The 15,895-nt window shown below is 42.2% G+C and overlaps 1 protein-coding gene across 1 annotated transcript in view; it reads left to right on the plus strand.

Annotated features, from left to right (window-relative positions):
• The first annotated feature begins 1,548 nt into the window (after positions 1–1,548).
• Positions 1,549–15,895, plus strand: part of LOC135240414 (collagen alpha-1(VI) chain-like) — a 29,342-nt gene continuing 14,995 nt past the window's right edge. The window contains exons 1-21 of the mRNA XM_064309838.1: positions 1,549–1,841; positions 6,271–6,400; positions 6,600–6,800; positions 7,241–7,400; positions 7,591–7,704; positions 7,823–7,843; positions 7,941–7,961; positions 8,173–8,217; positions 8,337–8,390; positions 9,511–9,555; positions 9,654–9,680; positions 10,383–10,409; positions 10,525–10,569; positions 10,872–10,925; positions 11,807–11,869; positions 12,146–12,208; positions 12,365–12,418; positions 12,544–12,579; positions 12,736–12,798; positions 13,020–13,082; positions 15,653–15,715. Coding sequence (XP_064165908.1) covers positions 1,757–1,841; positions 6,271–6,400; positions 6,600–6,800; positions 7,241–7,400; positions 7,591–7,704; positions 7,823–7,843; positions 7,941–7,961; positions 8,173–8,217; positions 8,337–8,390; positions 9,511–9,555; positions 9,654–9,680; positions 10,383–10,409; positions 10,525–10,569; positions 10,872–10,925; positions 11,807–11,869; positions 12,146–12,208; positions 12,365–12,418; positions 12,544–12,579; positions 12,736–12,798; positions 13,020–13,082; positions 15,653–15,715 — 1,434 coding nt within the window. The 5' untranslated portion in view covers positions 1,549–1,756. The remainder of the gene's footprint in view (positions 1,842–6,270; positions 6,401–6,599; positions 6,801–7,240; positions 7,401–7,590; positions 7,705–7,822; positions 7,844–7,940; positions 7,962–8,172; positions 8,218–8,336; positions 8,391–9,510; positions 9,556–9,653; positions 9,681–10,382; positions 10,410–10,524; positions 10,570–10,871; positions 10,926–11,806; positions 11,870–12,145; positions 12,209–12,364; positions 12,419–12,543; positions 12,580–12,735; positions 12,799–13,019; positions 13,083–15,652; positions 15,716–15,895) is intronic.

Genomic DNA, 15,895 nt, shown 5'->3' on the forward strand with positions numbered 1-15,895 from the left:
ATTTGAAAAGATTTCCAAGGAATAACTTTTTATTCAGGCTTAATTTCTGCGAGAGTTTCACTGGAAGACGTCTGACTTCTATTGGCAGTTGTTGCTTTCTTTTCGTTCGAACCCTGCGGTCACACAGGAGCTGATCAGTTTCCACTTAACATTCCAGTGAATGTTTCTCAGGCCGATAGACCCGCTGCAAGGCTTCATTTTCTGTGTGTTTGTACTGGCAAGACAAGAACTCAGAATCTAGATGTCGCTGTTCCCCTTTTGAACACAAAAGGAAAAGGAGGAATCATTTTCTTCCCCCCCCCCCCCATTCTTCCACGGGGACTTATACTGCCTCCCCTCTTTGTGCCGGTTTTGGCAGCAGGGAGCGGGGTCATACTTTTGGTCTGGCTGCCGCTCTTGAGGCAATGCAGATGTGCCGGGGACGCCTCCCCCCACGCCCCCGCAGTCGGCTCAGCGAAGCGGCTCAGACAGATGTGGGGAGGGAGAGAAGGGCCCCGCCACACAGGAACTGCGCATTTCTGCCGCTGCCTGCAGGCCGTCTCCATTTGATACTGCTTGTTCGCAGAGAAAGGCCAGCTTCCAAAGTGCAACGTGTGAACGGAAGGAAGCGATGGAGATTATGACCGACAGTTTCTGTTACTGGGGCTAATACCTTTTGAATATTTTTGTATTTAGACCATTAACTATTTACACATTTATACATACACTATTACAAAAACAACACTTGTTAATAGATAAATTAGGCTTCAATTAGCCTATTGTTTCATTCTTCATGTGAAGTGAAAGTACACAAAGCTCAGACAATTTGCCTGAAACGTTTGTCTAGCCATTAAGCTGAATGAAGACTGCAGATATCTGCTTGCCAATTCAAACTATTCTGTCTAATTGGGCTGCATTATGGTAGCAGAGACATGAGTTTTCCACACAAACCCACACAAATCCCACAATTAAACTAGTCAAAGAGAAGTCCTGATTCTGTCCAAAGCCCAAGAAAGGCTGTAACATCAGTATTTGCATGATTATACTTCCTAGAGGCACCATACCTATAGAGACCACGAGCAGAGGTACTGCTGGAATTTTTTAAATTACCAGTATGGGTAGGCTGGTAAGATGAAATACCACATCTAATTCTAACACTTCAGGATACATCAAAATCACCCCACCCCATTATCAACAGAGCACCAAGCACTAAGAATAGATAAAGGGGATAGTTTTATCATGAACAAAATATTGTTTGACTGATTTTCTTAGTCTTTACTCGCTACAATGTAGAGCTGTCTTGCAGTTACTCTTTTATTTGTAGTTAAACTTAAGTTACATAAATATTTCTCAATAGGCATAACATACAAAAACCAACCATTAACATGTACTATAAGCATTAAGGGCAATATATGATATATATTACTGTATACACAATCATGTAAGTCACTTCGTTAACCATATCTATATAGGATTGCGTCTGACTCATCCAGTCTCACTGAAATTGTATTTTCAGAGAAAGAAATTTGCCAAGGGTTCAGTAAGGTTTCCTCCGCCCTCTCAGGGTCTGAAATTTCTTCCAGCCCACTTGCCTCTGAGCGGGCGTCTTCCCTCTAGTGCATCCTCTCTCTGCTGCTCACGGGGAAAACTTTCACTGGATTTCTCAATCGGTTTCCCATTACGTTATTTTAAAAAAATTAAAAAAAAAAAAAACGTTTTTGTTTGATTTTTAAAGCGTTTGTGCACGACCAACGTGCACGAACACAATCTCGGAATTATGGCTCTAAGTGCATCTATTTTAGCCCTTCTGTGCTCTCTATTTGTAGGGGCACGAGCTCAACTGGCTAGACAGAAGTTTCAAGGTAAGATCAAATTTTAATTGCTGTTAGTGGAACCATATTACTTCGGTAATATTTCATTTTACACCCGTAAGTTATAATAATGGGTTGTGGTCGAACTTAGTAACTTTTTTAACTCTGATCGCTTGAAAATACTTTGTTGTTGGTATTGTGAATTGAGTTATATCGTGACGATAACTCAAATAATGGGGGAAAGGGCGCAACAGACGATAATGGGTGCAGTCATTTTACGCATCTGACATACTAATGAAAAGATCCAAATACGGTATTACGTATCAGACATTTTGTTGGTCTGTTAAGTAAATACTGTAGCCTATTTAGCTGCATTCATACACCAGGACGATTTTAACTGAAGTAATGCATCAAAATGATATAAATGCAAACATTAATGCACAATTGTGAACATACAAGAATGCATTCGCACATCATTTAAAATGCTATTTAACTTTTATATTATATAACTTGGTAATCATTTCGAAAATCTGGTAAATAAGTGTGCCATGATCCAACACCTCGAGTTACCCCTTTTTCTGGGTCTTTTTTATTTTATTTTTTTAATTTACGCACCCAGGGAACTAAGTTGTCCTTCAACTGGTATGAAGTGACTGTAGGTCTTTTTGGTGCATTATTAAGTGTAAACGGCAACAAATGCATTTAGTTCACCAAGGTTATATGCGCACTGATTCGAGAAATTCGGTATCAATTGTGTTTGTGGCATCATTTGGTCACTGGGATTAAGCGCAAGAGCTGTAGTATGGGCCACCTGAGGAATGAGAACGCATCGCACGAGAAGCCTCTGCATTTCCTCACCGGCGTGTCTCATTCCCCCGGTGCCAGAACGCAGAACTGGGCCGGTGGAGACAGCTTGTTTTCCAGTAGGGACTCATCAACTCGGGAATATTTCAGAAACATGGCAAGGGCTGGGAGTTCCCATGACAGAAAATCTGTGCCACTGCATGGAGTGGCCATATTGTAGCAGCTGAATGGCATCTCTGTGTGCCCACCTCTAGCGGCACAGTTAGAATGGAGGGCCTGTGCGTCATTACCCATGCTGCCCCTCTCTGCTGTGGCTCATGGGTATTCTGCCTGCTGTACCAGGGCTACCTCCCCGTGGGAACTTACTGACAACAGTACACATGGAATGCAAAGAATGCACACAGTCCATAGATTACCACTATTCTAACAATATTATTGGATAAGTTCAAATTTGATTCATGCGGAAGAATGGTATTCTAAACAGTATGACAAACAATGTAAGGATGAATGAAAATTAAAGACATGTAAAAATATTATAACCAATAACGGAATTTGAGGAATTAATTCATATTTTGACCATATCTTCAATTTGTTATATATATGTGTGTGTGTGTATACATATGCAAACTGTCAGCTGTAATTTGAAGGTACTTCTATCCATATTGGTTGGATTCTATCCATTTAGGGGACCGAAAATCAGTAATATATGATTAAATGAAGTTGTAATGTAAGTTCTTGGTTACAAATATTTTGCATTCGATGAGTGTCTGAAACCTGTGACACATAGACATCACCAGATGCTGGGTACCTTCCCTGGTGATGCTTTGCCAGGCCTGCACTGCAGCCATCTTCAGTTCTTGTTCGTTTTAGGGGCTTTTTGCCTTCAGTCTTCAGAAAGTGAAACACAGTTGGAGTCAGATCAGGATTAGCTAGTGAAGAAGATTCAACTTTTTGGCCCTGAAGAACTCCTGTTGCACTTCACCTGCTGCAAGGTGAAGTGTCGTCAGTGGCATCCAACGACACACTTGGTTGGACCTGAGTACATAAGATGCTTTTCTACACTTTCAGAATTTATCCTGCTGCTGCCATCAGCATTCATATAATCAATAAAGACAAATTAGCCAGTTCCAGTGACAGTCATACATGTCCAAACCATAACACTACCTCCACCATGTTTCAGAAGAGGAGGTTTCAGAAGATGAGGCTTTGGGTCATGAGCAGTTCCTTTTTTTTCCACACTGTCTTCTTTCCATCACTTTGGTACAGATTATACTTGTCTGATCTGTCCATAATACTTTATTCCAGAACTCTTCAGTTTTAAGTGTACTTTTTAGGAAACTATAACCTGGCTGGTCGTTATTTTCTTGCGTCTTGCCAATGGTATGCGTCTTGCACTGAACCCTCTGAGGTTCTACTGGTGTAGTCTTCTCTTTGTGGCAGTCTTTGACACATCTATGTCTATATACATGTACTGGACAGTGTTCTTGATCTGGTTGACCATTAAAAAGTTGAAAAGTTCAGTTGAAAATATTCTTTTGTCATATACTACAGTGGTCTACCAGGTTGTCTACAGTGGTCTTCCATGGTCTACCAGGTTGTTTACTATTGCTGAGCTCACTAGTGTGTTCTTTCTTCTTAACAATGTAGCTAACAATTGACACATGCAATGTTTTGCTATGTATATATATATACAGTTTATGTATGTATTGTATATGTATTGTAGTAGTTCGGAGAGAATGTATTGCTCTTTCCTTTAGAAAAGGTACTTTAAAAATGGATAACCATCTTTATTTGGCACCGTGCAAGGGGGTCTTTCCCACACACAGCAAATTCTGACATGGTGTGAATAACTGTACACAGAAGCTACTGCTAAGCATACCTTACTACTATAACATTGTAACAACATTTATTCTGCAATATGCGTCTTAATCTGAGCTGCAGCACTTAGGACTCTGGGAAAGTGGGCGGTGCTATCTCTATGACAGCAGTGGGCGCTACAGTATGAAACTTGAACTTGGCGATCAGTGGCGATGAGGTCACGGCTGTGCACAGTTGCATCAAAAGTTGAATGCCAATTTGCAATAAATTGCTCGGTATGTAAAATAAATAGGCAGTGTACTTTATCCTACATTTGTTAGTGTAAGCAACTGAAGTCCCTGAGGGGTTTTGCATTTTTGTTTTATTTTCATGTTTATGTATTTATTTAAATTATACTTATTCTTTATTTGTATTATAATTTCTTTTTTTGATTGTAATTTCTCATTTGTGGATCTTTCCATAGGCTACCTTTATTATATTTTCAACTGGGATTTGATCCATATTTTATATTCAGATATTTCTACTTGATTTGTTGTTGTTCACAAAGACTTTCACAGTTAAGTCCTACGTTATTTAATTGTTTAATATCAATTTGAAATAAGTCCAATTTAATGGCTACAATCAGTTTGTATCACGTAATTAAGGACAAGGCCATTTGGAACAGTGAAATAATAGCCTGCTTGGCTGCCTCGATTGGGTTTTGTATGAAGAGATGGTTCATATGCTAATTTTTTTTTTACCAAATGAGGAGAATATGCCCTCATAGGACTGTTGCAAGTTCCAATTTCCTAACCCTAACCCAACTTTGTCATTATCATCCTAATAATAATCACACTGACATTATTTTTCATAAACCTAAAGACTTTTTTTGCCAAACATTACATTTTGTCTTTCTGTTAGTCTTGCTGCTGCAGGCAGGCAGGCATTAGGCTACATACACTCAGTGATTCATTCCCCTTTCAGTAGGCTACTTTTTGAGTTTTCATGCCAATTGAATATTTCAGTACATATCTTATGAGTACATTCAGTGCATTTCATTTTTTGAGTCTTCCAGTACATTCAGTACAATCAGTACATTTCATGTGAGTTGATACTTTCAGACTTTCGGTACATTAATGAATTGAACAAACCCAACACAAGATCAGTCCTAAGGGTTTGCGCTCCTGCTCAGTCTTCATGAGTGATTTTGTATCAATGACTTAATGACTTAAGTAGTATTTGCAATGCCTAAAGCGCGAAAACAAAAAAAATCCCATTTTTATGGTGATTGCAAGTATGCCTGATGCTTACGATGCTTTGACAATTTAATGACATGCTTTGTCATTATTTTGCTATCAGTAAGGAGCGTAAGGGCGAGGTGAACTTGTCAGGCCAGCGCAGACCAAAGGGGACATCGATGGGGAGGGAGTTTAGCTCATTTAGTGAATTGAATCAATCGAGGAGCTGCAGTTTAGTTTCAGTATGTACCATCGACAGTGCAGTACGTACCGAGTTTCAAAATGAATCGTTCAAAAGAATTTGTCTAATTTGGAACAGCAGTGGTGCAGACTGTCAGCTTTAATTTGAGGGTATTTACATCCACGTCAGGCGATCCATGTAGGAATCTGTGCAGTCATCCCATCGTACAAGCCCTACATCCCACCCAAGTTTATGAACATGACAACTCAGAAACAGCATGTCTGCAATGGAAACAGAGCCATGCGAGTTCTGTTTGTGCCATGTGCTGGAGGCAGTCAGCGTTTCACCTTTAAGGTGCAGCGAATCCATGCGCAGTCTCTTTACATTTGATCAAACTGTGTAATGTAGAGCTTGTCTACGAGCTATGTCTATGTCTTACATGCACATATCTTCCCCCCAGAGTGTCCTGTGGATCTTTTCTTCGTCCTTGACACCTCTGAGAGTGTGGCGCTGAGGGCAAAGCCCCCGGAGTTCTACATCGACCAGATTAAGACCTTCACCAAGAACTTTATCGATGCGCTCGAAGACACGTACTGTTTCAAGCTGACTTTTATTTTACTTGCTCTTCATCATAAACATTAACCAGTAGCTAGTTGTGCATCCCAAGCATTGATATGCAAAATTTAAAAAGTAACACAAACTTGAGGAAACATTTGATTACTGGTGTCTATCAAAGTGAAGTTAAGCATTTTGTCATACTGCGTCATTGTTCTGCTGTCTGTTTGGCAGGCGTCAACCATGTGACCGATTCGTGACATGGAACTCAGGTGCACTGCACTACAGCGATGACATCATCCTCATTCGGGAACTGAGTGAGCTGAATAAACAGAGAGATGAGCTCAAGAAAGACGTGGATGGAATTTCCTACATTGGGAAGGGGACGTACACCGACTGTGCCATCAAGAGGGGCATCGCCGAGCTTCTCATTGGGTTAGAGGCCACCGCCGCACATCCGCAAGCACACAAACACACGCGAGCACACACACTCGTACGCACGGGCAGTGTTCATCAACATTTAAATAAGTTACATTTTGATTGGCAATAATAGGACTCCTGTGGCTTTCTTTCCACCGGCCAAGATGGTGATGAAGAATGTAATCTCCCCCATGCCACAACCTGGTTCTCAGCTTATTGCTGCTCTATTTAGACCCTGCAGCCAACGGGGATTTGAAATAGCCCCTGGTGGGATTCAGTGGTACCCTTTGAACAAGACACAGTACTTGCCATATAGATTATATAATTGTATGGATTATATGTAGATAATAAAAACAAGTGTAACATGTAACCCACTGTATGTGCAGTTATTTTCCCAGAGTAAGCAGCATATCATTAATCATGACTTGTATTGTCGCTGTCTGTTGTGACTGCAGTGGTTCCCATTACCATGAGAACAAGTACATAGTGGTGGTGACGGACGGACACCCCGTCACAGGCTACAAGGAGCCGTGCGGGGGCCTGCAAGAGGCCGCCAACGAAGCCAGACAACACGGCATCAAAGTGTTCTCCGTGGCCGTCACACCTGACCAGGAGGTATGGCCTTCCGGAGTGTGGTACACAGGGCAGCAGCTGTCTGTAAGGTGTGATAAATAGGGTGTGTGGCTGCTACACGCTGGGTGGTCTCGCATGATTGGTCCAACCTGTTCCGTGGATCAGTGAAAGGGGATGAATGGGTATGGATTAGGACGCAGTGTTTCCACGTGTGTGTCTCCCTGTTCCACAGGACACCAGGCTGTCTGTAATCGCCACCAACATGAACTACAGACAGAACTTCACGGCCGCAGATGGAGTGATGTCCACCCAGCTCAAAACCATCCACACCATCATCAACATGATTGTGAGTGCCATCAAACCACAAAAATCATGTGTGTGTACGCGTAGAATTTTAACATTATTATTAAGTGACATGTGCACTCTTACTGATATTGTTTACTCTGATTCTCCTTTCATTCCAGACAAATGAAACAAAGGACGTGGTATGTATTATTCCGTTAATTTCCTTATGTTTGACGACTTTCAATAAAGTTTATTTCGCATTTACTTCACTAATTTATTTTCCCTTTGTTTTTCCAGTGCTGCTCCTTCGACTGTGCTGTAAGTGACTCCAGTGGTAAAAGCTGCAGAACATTTTTTAAAAATCTGAAATTTTAGACATTATTTGCTATTTGGATTTTGAGGAAACTCTGATTTTCACTGATGAAAAATAAGATGAAAAATAAACCTTGTTATTGTTTTGACACAATGTGTCACATGCAATATAAATACCAATGACATCATTGCGCTCTGCCCTTAAATGTGTTTTTAGGCTAGATCAGGTCCAGGAGGCCCTGGTGGGGATCATGGATCTAAGGTGAGCACATTATTTGGGAGGACAGGTGCTTTCAGACGAGGATATTAATTTACTACAAAGTGCCACAGCCTGATACCCAATCACAATGCTAATGATGCTAATGCTTCTTTGCCCCTTAGGGTGAGTCTGGCAGACCGGGGATGCCAGGAGAGAAGGGAGACTTTGGTGACGTGGTGAGTACTTGTGGCTGAAACTGTGCACCCTCCACCTTCCCACATATCATTGTACTCACTACAGTCAGCTCCTGATAGCTGCATGTTGGATAACTGCACACCTTATTGTATTGCGTGTAGCTGGTCCCATTTTAATTCAATAGACTCTACTTATTGCTGTTATCATTTAGTCCTTTGACAGTTACGCACGAGCTACCGTTAAATGCGTAACATCACACCGGTCCAGCACATATATGACTGGCTCTGGCATAATATTTAATTTAAGTACACAGCTTTACAAGTTTGGGTCAGCTAATGTGCTGTGTTTAAAGTACTTGGAGGCATGGACCTCCAGTTTTTAGAAGGTGGCCTCTAAAGTGCGGGTAGTTCCCAGGCAGGAGCTATCCAACAAAACAAGCCTGTCCTGACTTTGACCTACCACACGTGTCGGAAACAATGGAAATCTCAACCAGATGTACACATTCTGCGATTCCGTCTTTCGGTGTCTGCACTGTAGCTCAGGTTCCATCTGTGAAACATGCTGCCTGCTTTTCCGGAGCTGTTCACATACAGTGAGCGGTTAATAGGCACCAACTGCATTTTAATCAGACTGCCAAGAGTGCCCATCCAGATGGTTACGCTCTGTCCCCCACCAAATAATCCCTTTTCAGGAAGTGACAAACAGCAGCAAGACTGTCATTACTCATCACTCCTTCACACGTCCTTAGTTTCTTTACTTGAAGCCAGCTGTGCGGCTCGGTCAGTAGTGACCAGAATTAGAAGCTGGATTTCTCTCTGGTCTTTGCTGTGATTTATGAAGAGACTGGAGTACAGATTAACCTACTGTAAACTGTGTCTTCCCCTTAAAATTACTAAAGAAACAACTGTCACCTGCACAGCTGAAGCCAGCAGACCCATTTGGATGTGTGTTCTGTATGCAGAGAGGGAAATTAGGCTGTCCAGGGCTAGCATTGTGGCTCTCAGCTCTGACCCTACCTTTTGTTTTGAGATATATGATCATGAAATGAAGTCATGCAAAAACAGCTGATCTGTGGAGTAAGGGTGGCTGTTCTGTAGACATGTATTATTCTAGGGTCACCAGCTATACAGTAACATAATCTCAACTGTTCTGTCTTGACAGGGAAGTCCAGGTGACCCAGGTCCTGTCGGCTACCAGGGCATGAAGGTGCTGTTCAAGTCATGTCTTTATTTTATTTTGTCTATATATTCCTGTGCTCGTTTGGCTAAGAAATGTGAAATTAACTTGCTTTTGTGTTACTACAGGGAGACAAAGGTACAAGGGGTGAAAAGGTAAGGGCTGAATCTTTCTTCTGCTTCTCATAATATTAACAGAACCACTAAGAAAGGCGCATGGTGATGGAATAGAATAATGGCGAGGAACCCATGTTACGTAGCACAAGCATGCCACCTGTTTATTATAAACCAGTGCTAGATACAACAAAATGCTACATAATTAGCACTTTGTGCTGGTTGATGGTGAACAAACAGCAATGGCTATTGGGTACTCTGCCCATCAACACAGTCTGCAACAGGACGTTTTGACCAATCTGGTCTTGTTCAACGTCAGATAAACACCGTGCATTGTATCAGCTCCTTGTTAGCATTATCCAGTCAAACTCTCCATGGGGTGGTGACAGGAGTTGAGGTGTCAGAAACAAAATGGCAGGTTTACTGCTGAATGTTTATCCGTATAGCAGATGTTCTTACCCAGGGTAACTTACACAGGTTCAAATGTATGCATGTCCATTAGACTGGATATTTCCAAAAGTGATTTAGTATTTTGCCGAGTGGTCCAACAGCAGTGCCCAGCAAAACCTGGGATGTGAACCTGCAATCTCCTAGGGAGAAACGTTCGCTGACCCTGCTTCCACTCTTGCATGCCATACACCAGTCCAATTTAAAGTTGTGGGTCACAGTAATCATATGACAGGGATGCCTTTTTATTGGAATGCAAAATTTCTCATGCTTTTATTTTTTCTCATTTTCATCCAGGGTGAGAGGGGTCACAGAGGATTCAAGGTAGGTTTCCAAATGCACAGCTCAAATCCGATTGGTGAATTATCTTTCTTTATTACCTGTGTCATATCCAGTCAGTCTTTGTTCCTAATCGATGAAACCACCACTTCCTCCCCAGGGAGACAAAGGACTGCGCGGGATTGATGGGATTGATGGACGCAAGGCGAGTCTCACGCAACCTTACACACGCACACACCGCTTGCACATTCCACTCCTACGGTTTGACAGTGTTTGAATGGTAGACTCACCTATGTTGCTGTTCATAAACAGGCAGCAACCAATGGATTCTTGGTAACATGTTCTCTAATTATCTCCCTCATTGTGCTTGTGTGGAAGAAAAAAAAAATCTAAAATCTTTGATGTGAGAAGCTGGTTTTGCGATACGTGGGGTTCCCTGGGCCAGAGTGGGCTGGGTCAGATCCCTGTAGGGCTGTATACAATGAGCTGTCTTCTGTTTATTCGCAGGGGGAGGCTGGATTCCCAGGCCTCGCAGGCTGCAAAGGATCCCCCGGGCCCGATGTAAGTTGGATGTTTTTCGAGCAGCCCTTTCACCTGCGGGTTCATTCTGCGCGCCCGGAGCGTTTACGGCTGGGAATTGCGCCGAGATGCGATACGCATTAGCCCTCCGCAGTTCCGCTCGGCCTCGGGGCGCGCGGCGTTCCGCGGTTTTCCAGATGTCGCGTCTGAGGGAGGAACGCTGCGTCGGGAATGTTTGAGCCGTTTGTCCGCTCCGAGCCGTTAGCGCGGCTGAGGTAAGCGGCGAGCAAAGCTGTGCTGCAGGAAGGGTAGGGTGACTGAGTGCTGAACTGTTGTCTGTTTATGTGGTCACTTTATTGCTTGCATCTGGCCTTAAGCTGAATGACTCTGCAATGGGGGATTTTTCTATAGTACTGTGGGAAAAAGCAGCCCTTCAAGGGGAATGCTTTTCTTTTATTTTTTGTTGAGACAAGAACATTAATCCCCAGTAGAGAATGAAAATGTGCCCTGTAACTTTTTGCAGTGTTAATTTTCATTGAGGAGGGGGAGAGACCTGGGGCTGTCAGGCTCTTCTGATGTTCTCAGGCAGCTGCAGCTGTAGCTGAGCTCAGGCAAGATGGCTGCCGTCAGTCAGCATCTGGCATCCATGTTTGTTTGTGTAAAATGCGAGTCTTAACAAAACCTGGATTTCAGAACTGCTAAAGCTCTCATGCTTTAATTAGCACAGGCTCTTCTCATTCTGCTCATGTTCTGTCATGCCTCTTTATATTTCTATAAGTAAGCCGCTGATGAGTTTCTATTTAAATGATTTACTGTGGGAAATATTAAGACTGTTTTGTTTTGTTTTGGTCTTTTTTGTTGTTGTTGTTGTTGTTGTTATATAGGATACAAAAATAAAATATTTTGTTCTTCTTTGCTTTCAGGGATTACAGGGAGAACCAGGTCCAAAAGGAGATCCTGGGCCTTATGGCACCAAAGGAGGAAAAGTAAGGATGTGGCAGTGAATGTGTTGTGAATGACATCATTTCTTCTTTCAGTAATTATTCATGTCCATGGTGAGCGAGCACGCATGAGCATCGGAACAAAGTAACTTGTAAACACACTGTTAAGCTAGGGTGGGTTCCATAGTGAAAGCATGACCAGAACAGACGTTATCGCCGCACATTTTGCCATGTTTTGTGTGTATGTGTGCTGTCATCAGATCAGCTGCTGATTATAAAGCTCCTGCACTCACTTACCCAAGCCTGTGTTTCACCTCTCAGGGAGAGCCTGGGAGAGATGGGGAGCCAGGAAGACCAGGAAAATATGGCCCGCCTGGAAGAAAGGTAAGCAGGAAGTGATTAGTATGGCCAGCTAAATGAGCTGCTGCAATTTTAGCTGGACTTTGAAACGTAGATGGAGATAAAATCTGGTTCATTTGTCTCAGAATTTGGTGTTGGGTGCATGCATAACAGTTTTTTTTTTCATTGTGTATTTTGTAGGGTGAACTGGGGGTAAAGGGAGCCAGTGGAGACAAAGGAGAGAGGGGCGATGATGTAATTGTCTTTCTTCTTTCCTTTCTTTGGATCCCGTGAATTCTGTTTGATTCAAAAAAAAATTTTCGCTTGTTAAGACCGTCCAGTGGGAGCAAAGCTGACAATGTATGTAATGTATCTTTCAGGGAAAACCAGGACCAGATGGACCTCGTGGAGAAAGGGTAACATTGCTCTTCCGGTTCTTCGAACTACAACTTAAATTGTGCTTAGAACTGCACAAATCAGGATTTGTTTAAAAGGACAAATGAATTCCTGTTATTTCCTACCAACATTATTTCTGTAAGTGTGATAACACATAATATGTGGTGTACTCCTAGGGAACAGGAGGAGAGAAGGGTGAACAAGGTTCTCGTGGAAACAGAGGAACCAGGGGAGAGAAGGTGAGTCTCCTTCTACAAAGCCATCAGCTTCTTTATCGTTTCCTTACTGACTGAAGGAGGCTGGTCGGTAATGGTAAATGTAGCTAATTTATAATAAGTTTGCTCATGCCTGTGTGTATATGCAGTAAGGAAGGATTGTGTGGAACTAAACAGTTTGCGAATACCCTGATGTGATAAGCAAGCCCTGGCTAATTTAACAAATGTCCCAATGTCCTCTGCAGGGCGATCCAGGCCCAAGGGGCGAGCAAGGACGAGAGGGTTCAGCCGGACCCAACGGAGAACCAGTAAGACAGTCCTGCCAGTGGCCTAATATTTTACTCTGAAGTAGACTCGTGTGATGCTACCAGTGACCTAGTCTTCTAATCTAAACTGGATTTCTGATGTAGACTGTAGTGCATGTTAGTACAACATCATAACGGGCTGATGTTCTCCAGTCATATTTGACCATTCTACTGCAGCATCAAAAAATAATAACAATAAGTGACACTGTCTTGAGCTGATTCACATCTGATCGGAGTTTTAAATGCCACCATCACTTCGAAGAAATGGACGAAGCCAGAGTCCACAGTTAACAGATCGAGAAAGAGTAAAACGAATCGACAAGTTCGAGGAGGGTCACAGGTCACAGAGCCATAATGGTGGACCATCACGTCCACTCTCAGCAGGATATGGCTGAGAAAAGAGGAGGGCAGAGCAAAAGAGTAAAAGAGGACAGGATTTATGGGCACGTTTGGCTGTGGAGAGAGGCGCCAGGTGGCCTCCATTAGAGCTGGCCGCGTTGAGTGTGCCACTGTGCCGGGGGCTGTCGCGGGCATCGCAGAGACCGCCTCGTGCCAAGGGAAACGCGTTAACTCTGAGAACCAGAGCCTCAGCCAGCTACACAATTACACACTACTGAAGCAATCTTGCTGCTCGGGCCGCAGCGCTTTCACTGCCCCGTCTCACTCTCTGCGAGGCCAAGAGTGACGTCAGGCAAAACTGGCAACAAAAATCAGTGCTTGTTTTTACACTAGAGTGAGATCGCTATCTATATCGACCAAGTGATGCCTTTTGAGAGTTTGCATGTTGAACGGTGAAGTTATTCCGTGTACTGTAATACATACCACGTAGTTTGTTGTGTTCGGATACGTTTAAGGCACTTTAGAAGACAAAAACTTTGCTCGTAAAATAAGAACGTCATTTTTTAAAGCGAAATGCCAGCATACAACAGTTAAATTTATGACCAACAACAGGAAAAATCATGCTGAGAGCAGCATAATTAAAGTGCTATGCATGGTAATGAGAACAATGGAGTTTTATAGAAACAACAAATAAGAGTAGATATGATTCCTTTTCATCAAAATGTTGAAGCATCATCAATGCTTCTTGCACATTCATTCACTTTTTTTGCCATGGTAAATTGATAAATGGATGTTCTCTGAAGTTTGAAGTACAATAGGTCTAGTCGGGTATGTTTGTATTGTCGTAAGTCTTGGAAAACTGAACTTAATCTATTTGAATATTGCCTGGAATAGAATGGGACATTTTGACTCTCATGATTATTCTAGAATTAGCAGGCTGTTTGTTTTAGCTTTGTATGGTCATGAAGGTACAGTATAGTTTTTTTATGGAGGGTAGACAGGCTGCCCTCCTGTTGTATTTTTTGCTTTATTCTGCTTTGGTTGCTGAAGGTCCTGCATGCTGGGATGTAATTTGCTTAATTAGTAGATGAACCATTCCTGCGGTAGCTTTTGCTTTGCATGTACATATTTGTCCCTCCTTTTTCATTAACTGCCTGTTGCTGGATGTCCATTAAAGCATTATTAGGAAGCTCCATTGAAGATTATTAGGGCCATGGCAGTGCTCCACATGGGAATCAAACCAGCGGCTTTCTGGCAACAGATTCAGTTCTTTATTTTCTATGACGTGCTATCAGCTATGCATGCATCCTCTTCAGTTTCCATCTCAGAAATGGACATTTCTATTAAGTTGATGCACTGGACCATGTTATAGAGTTTTCTCTAGGCAATACTGACCAGAATGGCTTTTTTTGGTCTTGAAAGACAGTACCACCATATTTTTTTCATTTTGGCAATTGATTTATGTAATTTTCTTAAATCTTCAAGGAGCAGTTTCTGATAGAATTGCTTATTTGGAGCATAGAGTCAATGTCCGAACTGAAAAACCTTTTTCTTGGCAGGGACATTTTTTCCAGAAGGAGTAGGGGTTAGAAATGGTCTGCTTCCAAGCATATCCAGTTTGGTGGAAATTCTGGGGAAATTCAAATTAAATCATGAATAGACTGATATTCTAGCCAAAGATTTCGGTTTTTTTCTTGCTCACGTACTTAATTCTTCCATGTTTCAGAGTTCCAGAGTTCCCCTTGGTCAAATGAAGGCATTACCGCCTACGAAATAAAAAGAAACAATATTTAACTTGAGTTACTCAGCCCTGTGCTAGTCATATTTACTTGTTGAATTAGTTTCAGGCGTTTTCTTTTAATACCTTGAGGACTTTTTTTCTCAAACTTTCCATCTGTCTCTTTTCTTCTGCTGCCAATGAGTGCTTTCATGATTAGAAAATGAAACGTAAAAAACAGTTGAACAAAATGAGTTTAAGGTTTATCTATCCTCTCCAATTGCTTGGACTTCACGCTAGAATTACACTACAAATGACCTGCATTATTCTTCCTAAATAATTGTACAGCCATTCTACTTGCATTATGTCTAATCAGTCACCTCGCCTTATTTGAAATCATTTATGGGTCTAGTTTCTTTGATTGTTCATGAATGATGACTTTTTTTTATCAAATTTCTTTGAATGGGTCACAACAGGTTCTTCATCAGGCCAACAAATGGATCTCTCTTTTTTTTAGGGTGAAATAGGACGGCCTGGTCCACTTGGGTACAGGGGAGATGAGGGCGCCATAGGACCTGAGGTGAGAACTGTGACACTTCAGAATGGGTGGAATTGGGCCCAGGAAAGCGACTGAAGAATCAAACTCAAGATCTTCTCACTGGACACGTGACCCTCTAGATTAACACTAATAAATGAATATCCTGAAGCTCCTCCCAATTTCAGATCATGAAGAAATTCGACTGGCATTACTAGCAACTTC

The sequence above is a fragment of the Anguilla rostrata genome, chromosome 15 (genome assembly GCF_018555375.3).
Source record: "Anguilla rostrata isolate EN2019 chromosome 15, ASM1855537v3, whole genome shotgun sequence".
NCBI lineage: Eukaryota > Metazoa > Chordata > Actinopteri > Anguilliformes > Anguillidae > Anguilla > Anguilla rostrata.